We start from the raw sequence: 17,115 nt of genomic DNA, 5'->3' as shown, positions 1-17,115 counted from the left end.
AAATGCTGCGTTATTGACTTTAGACCAGGTTTTCGTTGGTCAATGGCACAAAAAAAGCAAGTAGAAAAGTACTCTTAGCAGCAGCAAGAGTAGTGGAACAGTTTGAGGTCATTTTGAAGCATCAGAACTCCACAGCGGATATTGTGCTTATTTATTGGAAAAATCAATGAAAACTGCATGTGAACTCCCATAGATATACACATATATCTCTACTGTGAACTCCAAGCTGTGCTGAACTCCTGCTGCTCACTGCTTAATTGCAACAATTAATTGTATGTGTGCGTGCGTGCGTGCGTGCGTGCGTGCGTGTGTGTGTGTGTGTGTGCGTGTCCAGCCTCAGTCAGTTTCTCTGTAGCTTGTTGCTAAAGGAAACAATGTGAATTGTGCTGCATCCGTCAAGTTTCTGCTGTTAAGCCAACTTTTCAGACAAATCTGACATTTCCTCAAATTTCCTCCAGTCAGTAGAGCGTTACTGTCAGTGTGTGTGTGTGTGTGTGTGTGTGTGTGTGTGTGTTTGTGTGTGTGTGTGTGTGTTGTTGAATGCTTGGTTGAACACACAGCTAGAGATTACAGTATGTCAGTCTGCAGGCTTTTTTTTCCCCCCCGGAATTCTCCAGAGAGTCCAGCTAGGGTCACTGTCTCTGTGGCTGTCAGAGAGTCAGGATCAGGAGTGGATGCTGGGAACATCCAGCACACTTGCACACCTTAAACTCCACTTCTGCTCTGAGAATAGCTTTTTAGAAGGGGTTCCTGTTGGCGCGATTGCATCTCCCAGTGTGTCTCTCTGCAGGAGTCCCATGTGGTGGGCCGTCTGGAGAACCCTGAGACCCATTTAAACGTTAATTAAAAGCACCAGCGGTGAAGGGTCCAGCTGAGCTCAGTGTCGAGAGTTCATTTTGAGCCTCGACAGAGTCCGTAATGAAAACTTCGATTTCATATCTGTCTATAAGAGGCTGTGCAAGTCGTAATTCATTCTGGTCTTCCAACATACATTCCTTCTCTTTTCAAATAGACGTAGTTTTTACTTTCTCATACATTGATTTTGCACTCACCTTCACATTTGTTCACTGTCAACAAGAAATACAAGATACAAAAAATACATTAAAGTGATTTTGAAAGGAGTTTAGTAAAGACAGATGTAGGCAGCTGGATGTAACTGTTCTCTGACCTGGTTCTCTCCATGGTTTCATCAGCAGTCAGTAAAAGATGGAGACATCCAGACAAAGACTATTTCTTCAGTCTCTCTTTCTGACCTTATTACAACCATTGTAGAGAAATGCTTTTCCTCAGCGGTGTTCACACTTTTTGTGTGAGCAAACATGATACTGCAGCCATTGTACAAAATGTTCCATCTTTGTTCCAACTCTATTTGGACCAGTGTTGTAGTCGGGTCACTATAACTTCGGAGACAAGTCTCGAGTTCCCAGTGTTCAAATCCGAGTCCAAGTCCGAGTCACCAAAAACAGAGTCTGAGTCTGCATGCCTCTGCATCTTTATAATGTGAACGTGTATTCAATAGTAGGGGGCGTGCATCATAAACTAGTTTCGCAGGTGGAGGACACACGCCCTGCCCTTGCATGAAACAGGGTTTCCGCAGGGTCTTAAAAAGGGTTAACTTCGCTAAAGATTGTGTTCTACGTCCATGCAACGCTACCTCTAATGCTCTTTTTTTCATTCCGTGGTGTTGTAGTTCGCTAGTCAAAATATCATTTCGCTACGACTATGAGACCAACATACAACTTACATTGCAGCCAATCAGCTTTCGTGTCACTGGCGCGAGTCTCTTTCGGAATGTACCACAGACATAAAACAGATTTTATTTGTCAGCTTTGGGAAAGTGCAAGTTTAGCGATACTTGGCTTGAAAAAAACTGAATATTAGGGCTCAGTTGATGTTGTTGCTGGAATGATGTTGCACCATTGACTTTAGACTAGCACCACTGACTTTAGACTAGTACCACTGACTTTAGACTAGCACCACTGACTTTAGACTAGCACCACTGACTTTAGACTAGCACCACTGACTTTAGACTAGTACCACTGACTTTAGACTAGCACCACTGACTTTAGACTAGCACCACTGACTTTAGACTAGCACCATTGACTTTAGACTAGCACCACTGACTTTAGACTAGCACCACTGACTTTAGACTAGTACCACTGACTTTAGACTAGCACCACTGACTTTAGACTAGTACCACTGACTTTAGACTAGCACCACTGACTTTAGACCAGGTTTTTCCTGGTCAGTGGCGGAATTGTTTTCTGAAACTGCAAAATAGCACTGGGGAACGTTTGCGCCTGAACACACCTCCTCTTTTCGCTGACGCGCCCCCGGGAGCGCAAATACATTCCCTAATTTACCAACGTGTGTCTGTGGAGGGAAAAGTCTGCTGTGCGTAGAATGCAAAATAGAAATGATACATGTGTCGGTGTACAAAGGCAATTGCGCTGAGTGCAAGATAGGGCCCTTAAAGTCAGTGGTGTTAGTCTAACGTCAGTGGTACTAGTCTAAAGTCAGTGGTGCTAGTCTAAAGTCAGTGGTGCTAGTCTAACGTCAGTGGTACTAGTCTAAAGTCAGTGGTGCTAGTCTAAAGTCAGTGGTGCTAGTCTAAAGTCAGTGGTGCTAGTCTAAAGTCAGTGGTGCTAGTCTAACGTCAGTGGTGCTAGTCTAACGTCAGTGGTACTAGTCTAAAGTCAGTGGTGCTAGTCTAAAGTCAGTGGTGCTAGTCTAAAGTCAGTGGTGCTAGTCTAACGTCAGTGGTACTAGTCTAAAGTCAGTGGTGCTAGTCTAAAGTCAGTGGTGCTAGTCTAAAGTCAGTGGTGCTAGTCTAACGTCAGTGGTACTAGTCTAAAGTCAGTGGTGCTAGTCTAAAGTCAGTGGTGCTAGTCTAAAGTCAGTGGTGCTAGTCTAAAGTCAGTGGTGCTAGTCTAAAGTCAGTAGCGCGTTATTCAGATGCTATTTTAGGGGCGCATTCTTGGCCATAATGTAGCGTGAAAAAGAAAATTACTGAAAATGTGCTTCATGTGTTTGGATAGATCAGGAGGCACTTTACAGTACAGTCCTCAAAAAGTCCCAGCATTCTTTGTGGAAATGTTGTGTTCTACAACATTTCCATGAATCATGGATGTGTTGATGACATAAATGAGGAAATATTAGAGGACTTAAGGAGACGTGATGTTGAACTACGGCGGGATTGGACACTCGATGTGCTCCTGGTGGAGCGGGTGGACGGAGATGGAGTGGGGGGGGAGGAGAAAGGGGCACAACAGGAGCAGGTGGTGCGTTTGGAGGCCCACGCTCCATGGCTGCAGCAATCCTCTCCAGACTTGAGGAGATACACCCGAGAGGAGCAGCAACATCGCCACCCGGTCAAGACGGGCATTTATTACTTTGCCGCATCTCGGACAGCCAATCAGTGCCTTTGTTTGGGTTTGCAAGAAATGCCAATACACCACAGCGCGTTTTTCTCCCATCCCGGAATGCTGTGCAGACTAGCCAGACCCTCCTTCGCAGTGCTGTGGAGGAAGGTCCGGCAATGCGAGACCAGATACCGAGAGATAAATCACCCTTTAGAGTCCGACCGCGGTGCTCTAAGATGACGTAGTATAAAAAGACAGAACATCTCCGTAAAGAGGTTGGTTGGGGGAGTGGTGGATGGGTCAAACAACCCAGGAGACCGGGGATCGCTGTCCCGTTGTTGCCCCGCGTGTCACTTAAACGTACAGATCATGAGTTGGGAGTGAGCATGTGTTGGTCCAAAATAACCCTGTTAGCCCCTCTATTACTGTAAAGACCCCTGGTGATCAATGTGAGAGTGGTGGCAGCTTTCACTGTGTTTGAATGTTAGGGTTAAGGTACTTGGTAACCGGATCACAGGCTGCAACTTTACTACTCTGATCTATGAAAAATCCTCCAAAATATTGTCGACATAGTCTGTGTACACGGAGAACCAACTACTCCAGCCCACCTTCATGTGCATTCCTAATATGCTGCTCTAAAGCCTAACAGATGCGCGCACACACGCACACACACACACACACACACACACACACACACACACACACACACACACACACACACACACACACACACACTGCAAGGTGTTGCATGCTGTATTGCAAAGCAAATAGAGACAGTCTGCCCTCTATGTGATTGCTCCTTTTACCCAGAGGACATTAACACACACACACACACACACACACACACACACACACACACACACACACACACACGCTTGCACACACGCTTGCACACATTCAATGTGATTGCAGCTCTTACCCAGAGGACATGAACAAACAATCACAGATTGAATTCAGGGAGTGTTTACTCACCTGGCCCTGTGTGTGTGTGTGTGTGTGTGTGTGTGTGTGTGTGTGTGTGTGTGTGTGTGTGTGTGTGTGTGTGTGTGCGCTAGTGCGTGTGGAGGTCACAGGGTGGATGAAGTGTTCTGTATGCAGCCCTCACAGCGTACAGAAACAAAAACAGAACCCCAGTGAATTAAATCCAGATTAAGTTTAAAGTTTGGTTTCCCTTCAAAGCGTTTTCAACCATCGATTGGACAAACTGCTCAGCAGTACAGAGAGTGAGCTGGAAATTCAATAAGTGACTGACGGTGCCTCTAAATGAAATGCACCAGTGCCGGTGTCTGTCCGGCATCAGCAACACAGGAGTTAATAAATAAAGTTCTCACTAAACAGAAAAAACCCACTAACATCTGCCTTCTGTCTTATTGTTATGTTTCAGGCAAGTCATTAAGAACAGGTTTCTATTTACAATAGCAGCTTGACAAGTGACAAAGCCACTTAGGGGAAGGGAAGCAGGTCTAGGAAATAAAATACATTAGCCATACCATTATATACAGTTTAAAGTCGGCAGTGAGAGGTTACGATCTGCATTCATTCCCGGGACAAATGACTCCACAGTAGCTCCGATCAGCAGTGATGGACAGTGACTTCCGGGGGAACGCAAATTTTTTGGCCCTTTTTTTTGGCATGATGCTGTGACGCGGGTCATCTCAGCCACAAATTCCTTCCAGGCAGCGCTCGAGCATCGTTCTTTCTTTTCCCCTTTTCTAACCCTATGTTAGAGTAGCGTTGGTCTTTTGGAGAATAGCAGAGCCAATACGTAGTGTGTGTGTGTGTGTGTGTGTGTGGTGTGCAAGAGAGTGACAGTAAATGCAGAGCAGGTGGTCGGAGGGGGGAGTTTAACTTTAGTAGTGAAGATATCAGGTGAATGTACAGCAGAGTTTGCAGTATGTGTGTAAACACATTTTCAAAGACCAATCTAACTTCAGAATAATAGTACACCTCCTCATTGAGAAACGTACCGTTTCCACAGACCAATTTCAATTGGAAATGTAAGCAGACTAGGGCTGTACCGAATACAGTGTTTTTACTTTTGCAGCTTCAGTGCTTTTCAACAGCAAATATTCAAAGCTCGGGCGGCGGCAGCACAATGAATTAAGAAAGGATAACCAAATCAATAAATACTCATGAATAAAATACACTTTTCCGAAAGGGAGAAGGAGGATGTAAAATGCTTTTTGAAATGTCCATACCTTTACATTTTTAGTCACAAAAATAACTCGTATGAAAGTGTTCAAAATCGTTTCGTAACATGCAATATGCATACAACCCTATCCAAATCCAAATCAATCAATCGATCACGTTACTTTTCCATCATTTAACTAATTAAACCATTTCTTTCCTGTACCTTTCTTAAGCTACTGTCCATCCAGTGTATTCACCAAGCACAATTCAATTCTATGTAAAGCCCCCCTGGGAGAAAAATGTGCCAGCCGCCACTGCTATTGATGACATTGCTGCAGCAACACTAGTAGTATCAGATATTTAATGACTAATATCAATTATGTAACATTAGCAGTTTTGTTGTCTTTGTTCATTATCTTCATTAGGTTTCCCTCAGATGTGTCTGCTTCTTGTAATTACCACTGGTGGTGATCATCAGAAGCATTATTGTCCGTGTTATCTCCATCAGCTTTCTGCTGATCTCTGTGCATTTCCCCCGCGTTGTCTGGGGGGGGGGGAGATTTAACCAGACGGACGGCCCCCGGCCTGTTTGAAGGCAACGAGCGAGGCCACGGCTTCACTTGCCCTGCTGCTTTACAACGCCAACTACATCTGAATACAAAGCAGCTTCAGGAGGAATTTCTGCTCCCGACATTTTTCCGCTCCACTCAGACAGAAAAAAAACCCCAACAGAGAAATGGTTCAGTGTTACAGCACAGCCCGAGGCCACTTCACCTCGAATTTACACGAGGAATGAAAGAACGTCTGAAACAGCTTATGCCGACATATGCCGAACCTTACACCAAACGGCTTCTCAAACGATTCCACTGTCGCGGACTCATTTCCAGTATCGAATCCTGAGAGTCTTGCTAGAGTCGGGGCGCTCCCGTCATCTCAATTGTTTTGGTGTAATGTGGTCATAAAACTCAGTCCCAGTCAGTCACATGCTTATTTCCCACATAAGAGGAACATTTTATTTTCATTCAGTGGTGATTTACTAGCCTGACCAGCCAGACCCACATCCAGATGTTGGGTCTGGGAACTCACCATTGGCAGGGCTCAATCCGAGGGGCGGGATAAACGGTTGTCTTTCAAATTCCTTCTGCACGCAATAGGATAGCTCTACAACCAGGCAGAGCAACACTAGTTGATAGACTCAACTTTTGCTGTATCCGGTCGGCAAAACTCCAAAAACATCTTCCTTTTCTAAGAATGCCTTCAGAGCCGTTCTTTGTTCTTTTCTCAAAGAAAAGCTGAACTCCAAGTCTTCCAGAAGACCACTGTTCCTCCGCCCAGCGACTCTATACACGATGTGATTGGCCTGACCAGAGTTTGGTTTTTCCAGCTCGCAAGCCAACAGAGAGTGCCTAGACTGACCCTGGCTGGAAACTAAAGGGTGCGTCTAGATTTCTAGGCTAGTGATTTACAGTTTTACCGGGCTTTTTCAACGTAAATGAAGCCAGACGTTGGAGCGCTGCTTTCTGTGCTCCGTGGCTGCAACGCAACAAGCACCAGGAAGTACGGTGGCTGCTACGGAAACCAAAACTTGCATGTGTTAAATTTGGAACCGATGATCGGATTCCAAACAATTCTAATAAAGAAACAATTCCATTGGAATCTTACCTTTTGAAACGGTTCCAAGTTGGACTGTGTGTGTGTGTGTGTGTGTGTGTGTGTGTGGTGGGTGGAGGTGTTGTCCCCCCTTCATGGGTGGTTTGCCTCTCTGTCTCTCTATGGGAGTTGTTCCAACACCAATTTAACTTCTGCATCGTTTCCATGGAGACCTCACATCCAACTGTGTCCTGTCAAAGTGGCTAATTAGTTAATGAGGCGCATTGTGACGCCGGAGCGGAGAGATAGCGCGAGACAGAGAGAGATAGAGAGAGAGAGAGAGAGTATATGAAGGAATTTGGCCGACACACACATTTATTCAATTTGTCGCTTCCTTTTTCTCTCCCTCCATCCTTCGGCCTTTCCTATCTTCTCCCCTGCCTCCTCCCGCTCGGTAATCAGTTCTGCTGTAATCAATTAGCAGGATGAGGAGCAGCAGAGGGAACAGGTGCAGCTAAATGTTAATGAATTCCTCTGTGGCCGTTGTCACAGTAACACTGGCTGAATATTTAAACTGCTCGTTGGCATGATGACTTACAGCGCAGCTGATGAAGGGATACACACACCATTACTCTGAGTGTGTGTGTGTGTGTGTGTGTGTGTGTGTGTGCTCGCATGCATGCATGTGTGAGAAACTGAACATGTGTAGATGGCCGCCTGGTTCTGAGCTGTGCGTGTTTTGTATATGACGACAATCCACTTAAATTGACGCTGTTAGGAAATCTTGTACCATGACAACTGAGGTACTGGTTTCTGATTGGCTGGAAGAGCACTGTAGATAACCTTAGTGGTAGTATAGATGATTCAGCGTGGCTGTTTTAAAAACCTGCATACATTTAATTTGTGTTGTGTGTATCCTTGATGTCTAATACATGAGTCAAGTTGTTTATTGTTTATTTCTTTATTTGATCAGGGACAATGCACAAAAAACATTAGTCTAAAAAAGAAGAGATGTCATGTGCCAGGTTATAGCAAAAAAAATTTAATTTCCACCCGCAGTCCCTGGACAAGTTGATGTTATACTTAGAGAAGTTCATAAAATATATACACAATAATACATGAAAGCATTAGTTCACTCACATCATAAAAACACTCTCCACTTCAGGAATCTATCAATCACTCACTAACTCACAGTTTACATCATTCATATCACATGTCATTCAATGCGTACAGGTTTGCTTTGATAATAACCACTGTTTGGTCAGACGTGTAAAAGTACTATCATTTGTGCATGAAATAATTTCCAAAGGCTCGCTGCTTTATAAGAGAACGATTGTTGACCGTATGTGGTTCTACGTCTTGGAACGCTGCACTCTCCTCTGGCTGTCGACCGTGTGGCTCGAGAAATTCTCATCGAATTTAATGTGACAAATTTTCTCAAAAGGGGAGCAGCGATATTATGGATAATTTTAAATAGAACAGAAATTTGATTATATTTAATAAGGTTTTCAAAACTCAAAATGTTATATTTACTTTGTACTTTACAGTGATGATACTGGCGAGACTTTTTATCATGAATTTTTATGGCCCTTTTATATAATGATTCAAGTAATTTTAACGGTGTTTTACACACGAGCCCAACTAGACATGCAATACGGAAGATGTGGAACAATCATAGTATTGAGGTATATGTTTGAGGCTTCCGTAGTTAATGAATTTCTAATATGTTTATAATTCATCAAATTAAATTTCAATTTATTACCAATTTTTTTTATGTGACTTTTAAAACCAAGGTTCGAATCAAGTTCTAGACCTAAATATTTTGTTTCATTTACATTTGTTTTTACATTACATTTTATTGTTTGTCCATTTACTTGAATTTCTTGAGTTATTTGTAATTTATGTTTATTTGAAAAAAACATTGACACCGTTTTATCAACGTTTAAGGTCAGACAAGACGTCTGCAACCATACTGCAACTTTTTGCATCTCTTTTGATAATTTGTCAGTAACCTCCAGCTCGTTATCCCCAAAAGGGAAGATCACCGTATAATCAGCGTACATGATTACGTCAACGTCCAGTTTTGAGTGTGCTCAGAGAGACGATATTGATTTAATTTCCTGTAAAGTATCTGGTGATTGACAGTATCAAAAGCTTTACGCAGATCAAGGAATACGGCTCCCACCACCCTTCCCTGATCCACATATGCCCTGACAGTTTCCAGGAAGTAAGAACAGACAAAGTCTGTTGAGTATTTACGTCTGAAACCAAATAGCATTGGATTTAAGAGAGATTGTGAGTCAAAGTGCGTGGTAAGTTGCTCCGCCACCGTCTTCTCGAGCACTTTTGACACAGCTGGGAAGATGCTTATTGGACGATAATTGTTCATGTCTTGTTTGTTTCCAGACTAAATATAGGGGTGACAATCGCAGGTTTTAGGGCTGCTGGAAAAATACTAGAGATGGCCCGATACCATTTTTTGCTTCCTGATACCAATTCCGATACCTGAACTTGTGTATCGCCCGATACCGAGTACCGATCCGATACCAGTGTGTCATATATTTTTTATTATGTTTTAACAGCTGTATACTACTATCCCTGTATGGATGTGATATTATTTCTATCTTTGTGAAACATGAACAAACACAAACAATGAACGCCACAGAACTTTCTTTTATTGTCCAGTTTGACAGTCAGTTATAACGGAAGAAGAACATAAATAAACTACTTTAACGTAGATTTTCTTTAGGGCTTTATTACGTGGTATCGGATCGGTGCATTAACTCCAGTACTTCCCGATACCGATACTGGTATCGGTATTGGAACATCTCTAAAAAAATATCCTCACTAATCGATTGATTGATCATTGTTGTCAACGGATCAGAGAAGATGTCCTTATGTTGTTTCAAAAAAGAAGTATCAAGTCCATAAATATCTTTTGCTTTGCTGCTGTTTAGCACAGTAATTATTTTTTCAACTTTAGTTGTAGTTATTAAGCTAAAATTAAAATCAGATTTGTCACTGATTATGAGAGATGGATGAGCAGTTTGAAAATTCTGAGCCAGTTTTTGGACACTGTTTAAAAAATATTCATTAAAATTTGTTGCTATTGCAAAAGAGTCATCAATAATTTTTCAATTAATATTGAGACAAATATTCTCACATTTTGACTTTTCTTTTCCAATCAATTTATCAATAGTTTTCCATATTATTCTACTATTACCTGGAGCATTTCTAATGATTTCAAGAAAAAAACTAGCTTTGGCCTTTCTAAGCTCAGCTGTAACTTTATTTCTTTGACTTTGCAAATCGATCCGTTGTTAGTCCTGATTTTAGAATTTTTTTTAGCGCCACATCTCGCTTTTTCATCATATCCCAAATAATTTTGTTGAACCATGGCAAATTTCGTTTTGCATGTCGCCTTCTTTGCTTATTTTTTGTATATTTGGTTAAGATGTCATTTACAGCCAACATAAGATCATGACAGCCCTGTTCACAAGATTTTTTCTCCAAGATGTCTGCCCACTTTGTTTTAAATCTTTTTCAACCAGTTGTAAATCTTTCGTTGGAATGAATGAGATAGACATTTTACTGTTCATTGGAATTTCGTTCTTGTTCCTTGTTTTCATCAATTTTCGAGCTACTAGGGTTAAATTGTGATCAGACATACCTATAATTAGATTATAAGTTTTAATTATTATCTTAGGTTTATTTTTCAATATTAAATCTATTAAGGTTTGAGAAGATCTTGTTATACGAGTTGGTTTACTTAATAGTTGTGTCATTTGAAAAGGTTTTGTTATTTCTTTAAGTTTGTTTCTACATGATTTCTCCAACCAATTTAAATTAAACTCACCTAAAAGAATGACTTCTTTTCCATCACATTGTTTAAGTAAGTTACCAAGAGGGATAAAGAAATCATTAGTAGCTTTAGGAGGTCAATAAATTGCTAATACACAGAAAGTCATTTGAGGAGACAAAGTAATAGTAGGCCCCACACACTCCAAGTTACAATTACTGATGTCCAGTTGTTTACTTTGGATGTGATCTTTTACGTAAATCAGCACACTGCCGCCTTTACCCTTGTTTCTGTCGTGTCTATACAAGCTGTATCCCGACACTTTCACTATAGAAGAGGGAGTAGTAGGAGTTAACCAAGTTTCCGTTAAACAAAGATAATCAAGATTTGAGTCCGTTAACAAGTGTTCGATCTGCTCAGTCTTTGAAGCAATGCTGCATTTAAACGTCCTCCGAAAATTCCGAAAATGCATTTCCATCCGCATAAAACATTTGTAAAGCCAATGTCAGACCCATTTTCTGACGTATTTGAAACCATCCATGTTTGCTTGCTAGCTGTTTTAGTCTTTTCCTTTCTTGGCACCAGTTTTGTAGTACTCGAGATCGGCCTTGGTGTCAAGAGCGATCTTAAGACCACATTTTTGAAGGTCTCGTCTCGGAACCAGCCGCATTTTTACTCGGTCTTGTCTCTGTCTCAGATAAAGAGGACTCTGGATATTATTTTAAGACCGGTCAAGACCACAACTGCAGGGATTTCGCCGAATGACATGACACGCTGCCGCGCTCCGCAGGAGAGCTCCATGCACTGGCCCCTAACACCGTTCATCTAAATACACCGCCCACACTGCCATGACACAGAGCTGGATTTAAATCCGCAAAGGATCCCATTCATTTGTAATTTATATTGTTGGCAGTTGCAGGAGTAGTCCAGTATATACACAACTAGTAGGAAAAGCTCTGAAAGACTTAAGGTTGAGACAAAAAAGAGAAAGAGGTAGAGAGAGGGGGATACACCATAGAGAGAGAGAGAGAGAGAGAGAATCTTTTTTCTACTTTTCTAATTCATTAATCTTCATTTATGTTCAGCCTATCTAACACACACACACACACACAAATAACCATAAACGCGCACATGTACAGGGTCGTATTGAGTACTGTATATCAGCAGAATGGTTGATGGCAGCTGCCTCACAGAACAGAGCACACTGGGGGCCGAGCAAACATCTGCTGTGTGTGTGTGTGTGTGTGTGTATGTGTGTGTTTGTGTCAGAGGTGGGTAGTTAGCATGCAAATAAAGCAATTAAAATTCATGCAACACACACAAACAAACACACACAGATACATATTCAAATAGAGATTTATGTAATGTATATACACACATGCACACTCATAGAAACATGCTTTGAAATTCAAACTACCCCAGGCCTTTACTAGAACGATTCCAGAATAACACAATAGAAAAAGAAATAAAATATAAAGACAAACGTGCATCACCAGATCTTTGTGATACATCGTGGTAACAGGTGGTAGAAATCTTAAACTATTTATCATCATTTGAAATCCCCCATTGCATTGCCATAGTATCTTTGCAAAGATAATGCTTTGAAATGGGGGGGGGGGGGGGATGTAATAAACACAGCGAAATAGATGTGTTCTTGTTGTTTTGTCTTTTTAATTTCATATTTCAAATATAGTCGTGATATGGGTAATCCGAATGTAATTCACCGTATCTGTCCCTAAACATGTCTGTAATGTGTTTACCAAACTACATATTGGGGAGCAGAACTGACTTCAGAATCCAGAACCCAGCATCTCTAGCAGATAGCCACAGCGCATTACAAAACCAAATCTAAGAAACCCAAACAATATCTCCAAAAGTTATCCAGCTGTTTCCACACCACTCAAACTATACCTACAAATTATATAAAAGGACCACAAACCGATACAAAGCAACTGCAAAGAGTCTCAAAACAGTTCCAAATAGACTGACAACAAAAGTGACACAGAGCCACTGCAAAGAGATGCTAAATGACCACAAAGAGATGCAAAGTAACTACAAAGAGATGGAATATGAGCATAGAGACGGAAAGTAATTACAAAGAGATGCAAAATGAGCACTAAGAGACGCTAAGTAACTACAACGAGATGCAAAATGAGCACAAAGAGATGCAAAGTAACTGCAAAGAGATGGAATATGAGCATAGAGACGGAAAGTAATTACAAAGAGATGCAAAATTAGCACAAAGAGACACAAAGCAACTTCAAAGAGATGCCAAATTAGCATAAAGAGATGCAAAGTAATTACAAAGAGATGCAAAATTAGCACAAAGTAACTACCAAGAGATGCAAAATGAGCACAAAGCGTCACAAAGTAACTGCAGAGAGATGCAAAATTTGCATAAAGAGACGCAAAGCAACTACAAAGAGATGCAAAATTAGCATAAAGAGACACAAAGTAATTACAAAGAGATGCAAAATTAGCACACAGTAACTACCAAGAGATGCAAAATGAGCACAAAGGGACACAAAATAACTTCAAAGAGATGCAAAACGACATTGTCTCTTTCAGTTGGGGGTCTTTCTACCATGTTGGGGCGGGGGGGCTTTTACTTCTGCTTATGTGCCCATTGTCTCAGACTCCGCCCATGGCCTCAGCCAGATGTTGTTTTACAGCTCGATTAGTTTACTTATTGTTTTCTCCGTCTTTATTGTCTTTCAGAGCATCAAGGTGTCATGGCAGCCGCCCCCGCGCAGCGCCCAGAATGGCATCATCTCCGCCTACAAAATCAAATACAGGAAGACCGGTCGCCGTGGAGACCAAGAGGCCATCGAACCCAACAATTTCTGGTACCTTTTCACAGGTGGGATTTGTTGACCATAAAACATTTATAGAATATTACCAAAACAAATGCTTTAATGTTTGCTCTCATTTTCCCTTTCCAAAGGAATTGAGTGGATCTAGACTCAATCAGTCTGATTGTTTGGACCTAGATTATAAAAATCTGCCTATTAACCAGGCTTGTTTAGTGTGTGTGTGTGTCTGGAAACGTTTGTGTGTGGGTGGCTTACACATTGGATTCAGCTTGTGTCTGTTTTTGTTTTATGCATGTATCTGTAGTGTTTTTTCTTCTGTGAAAGAAAATCTGCATTTGCGTAAGTCTGGACATGTGTGTGTGTGTGTGTGTGTGTGTGTGTGTGTGTGTGTGTGTGTCTGTATTCACACTGCCACCAGCTATTATTTCAATTTGCGGTTTGCAGGATTTGAATGAAACTGATCTTCCTTTCCATTATTTTCCACTGATGGTTATCTTCAAACGTCTGTCCGCACAGGAATTCATTCCCCAGTGGCAGGTGTTTGTTTGTGTGTGTTGAGCCTGATCCGCCCATTGCCTGGCTGTCAGCAATAATCAATCCTTTGTAAGACCTGCAATTCAATAAATAACATGATAAATTGCAACGTTACTGGGGAGATTTAAAGACAACACATTTAACATGTATTATCACTTTAATATACACGATACAGTAGAGTAGTGAATAGTAATAACCAGTTGAGACAGTTGTTCCCACAGCCCTATGTTCCCACAGCCCTATGTTCCCACATTTCTAAGATGTTTTTCCAAAATTAGTCCCTATGTTCCAACATTTCCTTTTTCATAACTTTCTATCAGATTTTATCCCCCTTTCTCTCAATTTGGTAGCCAATTACACAGATGAAATGTAACCCTAACCCTAACCCTGACCCTAACATAGGACCTATTTTTAAGAAAAATCTTTTTTGTTGATTTTTTTCTGAGCTTTTTCTGACATTTTTGTCACATTTTTCAACGTTTATTCATCAGTTTTTCTTCAAATGCTATAAGATTGAATAAAACCCACAAATTCAATGAAAGTAGTGAACTGATCATTTATTTTACTTGTGAAGAGTGTTGTATGTACCATCCATGTTATTTTTTTTTAACAATTTGGTGGAAAGAAACCCAAAGTTCTGATATTGAAACTTTTTGGAAATGGGTCAAATTTGACCCGAGGACAACAGGAGGGATAAAAGAAATGTGTGTGTGTGTGTGTGTGTGTGTGTGTGTGTGTGTTCTTGTGTGCGTGCGTGCATGCGTGTGTGAGTGTGTCATTCACTGTCCCTAAGGTTGTGGCATTTTTGTACATATTAGGCGTGTCCTGTCTCCTTCTCCCTGGAGGATTTATAATTTAAAGAAATAAAAGGTCATTTAGCTCTTTGAAATCTAGGATTACAGTTACATTTGTTAGAATAAATGTTACTTGTTTCATCAAATGATTTGCATTGTAGGAGGAAGTGCATCTCTGTCTCAACCTCACATCTTTCTCTCTCGCTCTCTCTCTCTCTCTCTCTCTCTCTCTCTCTCTCTCTCTGTCTCTCTCTCTGTCTCTCTCTCCCCAGGTCTAGAGAAGGGCAGTCAGTACAGTTTCCAAGTATCAGCCATGACAGCCAATGGAACCGGTCCGGTCAGTGACTGGTACACCGCTGAGACACCGGAGAACGACCTGGATGGTAAGAACAGAGAGAGAGAGAGAGAGAGAGAGAGAGAGAGTGTCTGTGCCTGTGTGTGTCTGTGCGTGTGTGTGACAGCAGTTTGCAGTTATTTGTACAACAGCATGTAAATACCTCCACTCTCCCGACACACACATACATATTTAAGCAGTCAAGGAGACGGATGGATGGACAGAAAATTCCCCCCAGGGGAGGAGGAAGGGAGGAGGGGGAGGTGGAAGGAAGAGGAAAAGAGAGGAAAGGGAAGTAAGAGAGAGGACCGCAGAGGAGAGACAAAAAATGAAACCTATTTCACAAGATATTGTCAAAGAAATTGAAACACTTTACTTAAACTCCCCCATTTGTTATTTCTAAGCAGTACTTCCAAATGTAATACATGGTTTTCAAGATCACAGAGATAGACAAACTTTCTGTCACAGTTACAAAGCAATGGTACAAAAAGTCATTTTTCTACAAAAGAATAAATTCCATTTCTATAATGAAAAGATACTCGTGGGTTTTACTCTCTCTGCTTTTACCCAAAACCCTTTCTTCCTCAGCTTCTGGAAGTGACAAAAGTGCAAATGGGGAGCGGGACTGTTTTTTGATCATGCAAAACAAAACAAAACATGCAAGAATTAAATCCCCCTTCCAATACCACCATGGATATAGAGCCACTGGGCCATCCATGCCCAAACACTGATTTATGAACTTCAATATTCAGTGGAAAATAATCTTAAAATGAAATAGCACAACGTGGTGTCAACATAAAACACAACGCTTTAGAGCAGGGGTGTGGAGTTTCCCCCGGTTGCGGAACGTCTGCGGATCCGCTCCGGAATGGTGTCGGAGTCATTAGGTTTCCATTAAAGTCAATGTGTGTATATCCACTGACTGCAGAACGGAGCAGAGCTTCTGTTTTTGCCGGATCCTGGAGAGCTCCGCAGTAATTCAGCACAGGGCAGATATAAGCAAAATAAAAAAAACGGTTAATTTTCAAAATAAAATCCACCGTGCTCACGCCGGATCATATTTCCCTGCACTACACCTTGAAAACACAGCACAGAGTCGTTTCCCCTCTACTCCTCTGGATGGTTCTATTCTACCTGAATTTGCGAGATCTCGTGGGTCCTCGTGACTTCAGCTGTCAGTCATGGCCGCAGCCGTTACGTAGCAAATCCAGACCTGGTGTGTGTTGACGGACGGAGGAGCAAGGAGCCGTTCCGCAGCCGTTCTGCATTCGGTGGAAATCCCCAGTAGGAATCACTTTGCCAGACCTTCCTCCCCAGCACTACAGAGGAGGGTCTGGCTAGTCCACACAGCATTCCTGGATGGGAAAAAACCGTGCTCTGGTTTATTGGCATTTCTTTAAACCAATCACAATTGTCTTGGGCGGAGCTAAGCACCGGACGGAGCCACGGTGCCTCTGCTAAATAGGCTTGGGAAGGAACTTGTTTTGGTCAAATGTGTACATTCAAAAGTAGTTTTAGTCGTGCAAACAGAGAACTCCGATTGGACAGATAGTCTAGCTAGCTGTCTGGATTTACCCTGCAGAGATCTGAGGAGCAGTTAACCATAGTCCTCACAAATCCACCGGAGGTTAGAACACCAACACAAAGGAAGCAGAAGGGGACGGACAAATGAGTGAAATCCGGCAGAATTTCCGTCGGCAACGGACGAATCCCAGAAGTGGTACATCATGGACATAGACTAGCCTAAAATTAACTGTCA

At 41.8% G+C, this 17,115-nt stretch overlaps 1 protein-coding gene across 1 annotated transcript in view; it reads left to right on the top strand.

Annotated features, from left to right (window-relative positions):
- dcc (DCC netrin 1 receptor) overlaps positions 1-17,115 on the top strand; it is a 224,859-nt gene that overhangs the window by 98,594 nt on the left and 109,150 nt on the right. Inside the window, exons 13-14 of the mRNA XM_028602136.1 lie at positions 13,600-13,741; positions 15,295-15,405. Coding sequence (XP_028457937.1) covers positions 13,600-13,741; positions 15,295-15,405 — 253 coding nt within the window. The remainder of the gene's footprint in view (positions 1-13,599; positions 13,742-15,294; positions 15,406-17,115) is intronic.

Source organism: Perca flavescens, chromosome 16 (genome assembly GCF_004354835.1).
Source record: "Perca flavescens isolate YP-PL-M2 chromosome 16, PFLA_1.0, whole genome shotgun sequence".
Lineage (NCBI taxonomy): Eukaryota > Metazoa > Chordata > Actinopteri > Perciformes > Percidae > Perca > Perca flavescens.
The sequence above is the reverse complement of the archived record's forward strand: the minus strand, read 5'-3'. Positions and strand labels throughout refer to the sequence as shown.